We start from the raw sequence: 471 nt of genomic DNA, 5'->3' as shown, positions 1-471 counted from the left end.
CTTTTTTTTTCTAAATCGATCTGTGGGAATGAAATCGTATGTCTATAATGTATATGAACAACTGAGGGATTAACTCTAATGAACCATGTTTCAATTTATAAGAATGATATCAGGGACAAACAATGAATAATGAGTTGAAGATGATAATAGTGATATCGCTCACAACATTAATGATAATTGCAAAATAACAATAGACAGTAACAACAAAAAGAAACACAGTAATCTTAACAGTAAAATAAGAAATTCCTACAACACCAATAGAATAACACCATTAACAGCGAGCATCAGGCAAGGCGCCCAAGGCAGAGGCAGAAGCAGGAAGCCACTGACCTGTACTCTCCCTCGACGGCGACCCCGGGAAGGCCGGACTCCCTGCGCGAATGGGACCCCACGTTGTAATCCACGATGGTCCTGGGGCGCCCCTCGGAAGCCGCTGCCAGGATCAAGGCTACAGCCGCCGCCACGCTTGCC

At 44.6% G+C, this 471-nt stretch overlaps 1 protein-coding gene across 1 annotated transcript in view; it reads right to left on the bottom strand.

Annotated features, from left to right (window-relative positions):
• Window positions 1-471, bottom strand: part of LOC119594291 (fibrous sheath CABYR-binding protein-like) — a 4415-nt gene that overhangs the window by 2325 nt on the left and 1619 nt on the right. The window contains exon 2 of the mRNA XM_037943353.1: window positions 331-465. Within this exon, the coding sequence (XP_037799281.1) occupies window positions 331-465 (135 nt within the window). The remainder of the gene's footprint in view (window positions 1-330; window positions 466-471) is intronic.

The sequence above is a fragment of the Penaeus monodon genome, chromosome 33 (assembly GCF_015228065.2).
Source record: "Penaeus monodon isolate SGIC_2016 chromosome 33, NSTDA_Pmon_1, whole genome shotgun sequence".
In the NCBI taxonomy this organism is placed as follows: Eukaryota; Metazoa; Arthropoda; class Malacostraca; order Decapoda; family Penaeidae; genus Penaeus; species Penaeus monodon.
This window is presented reverse-complemented; position numbering and strand designations above follow the sequence as displayed.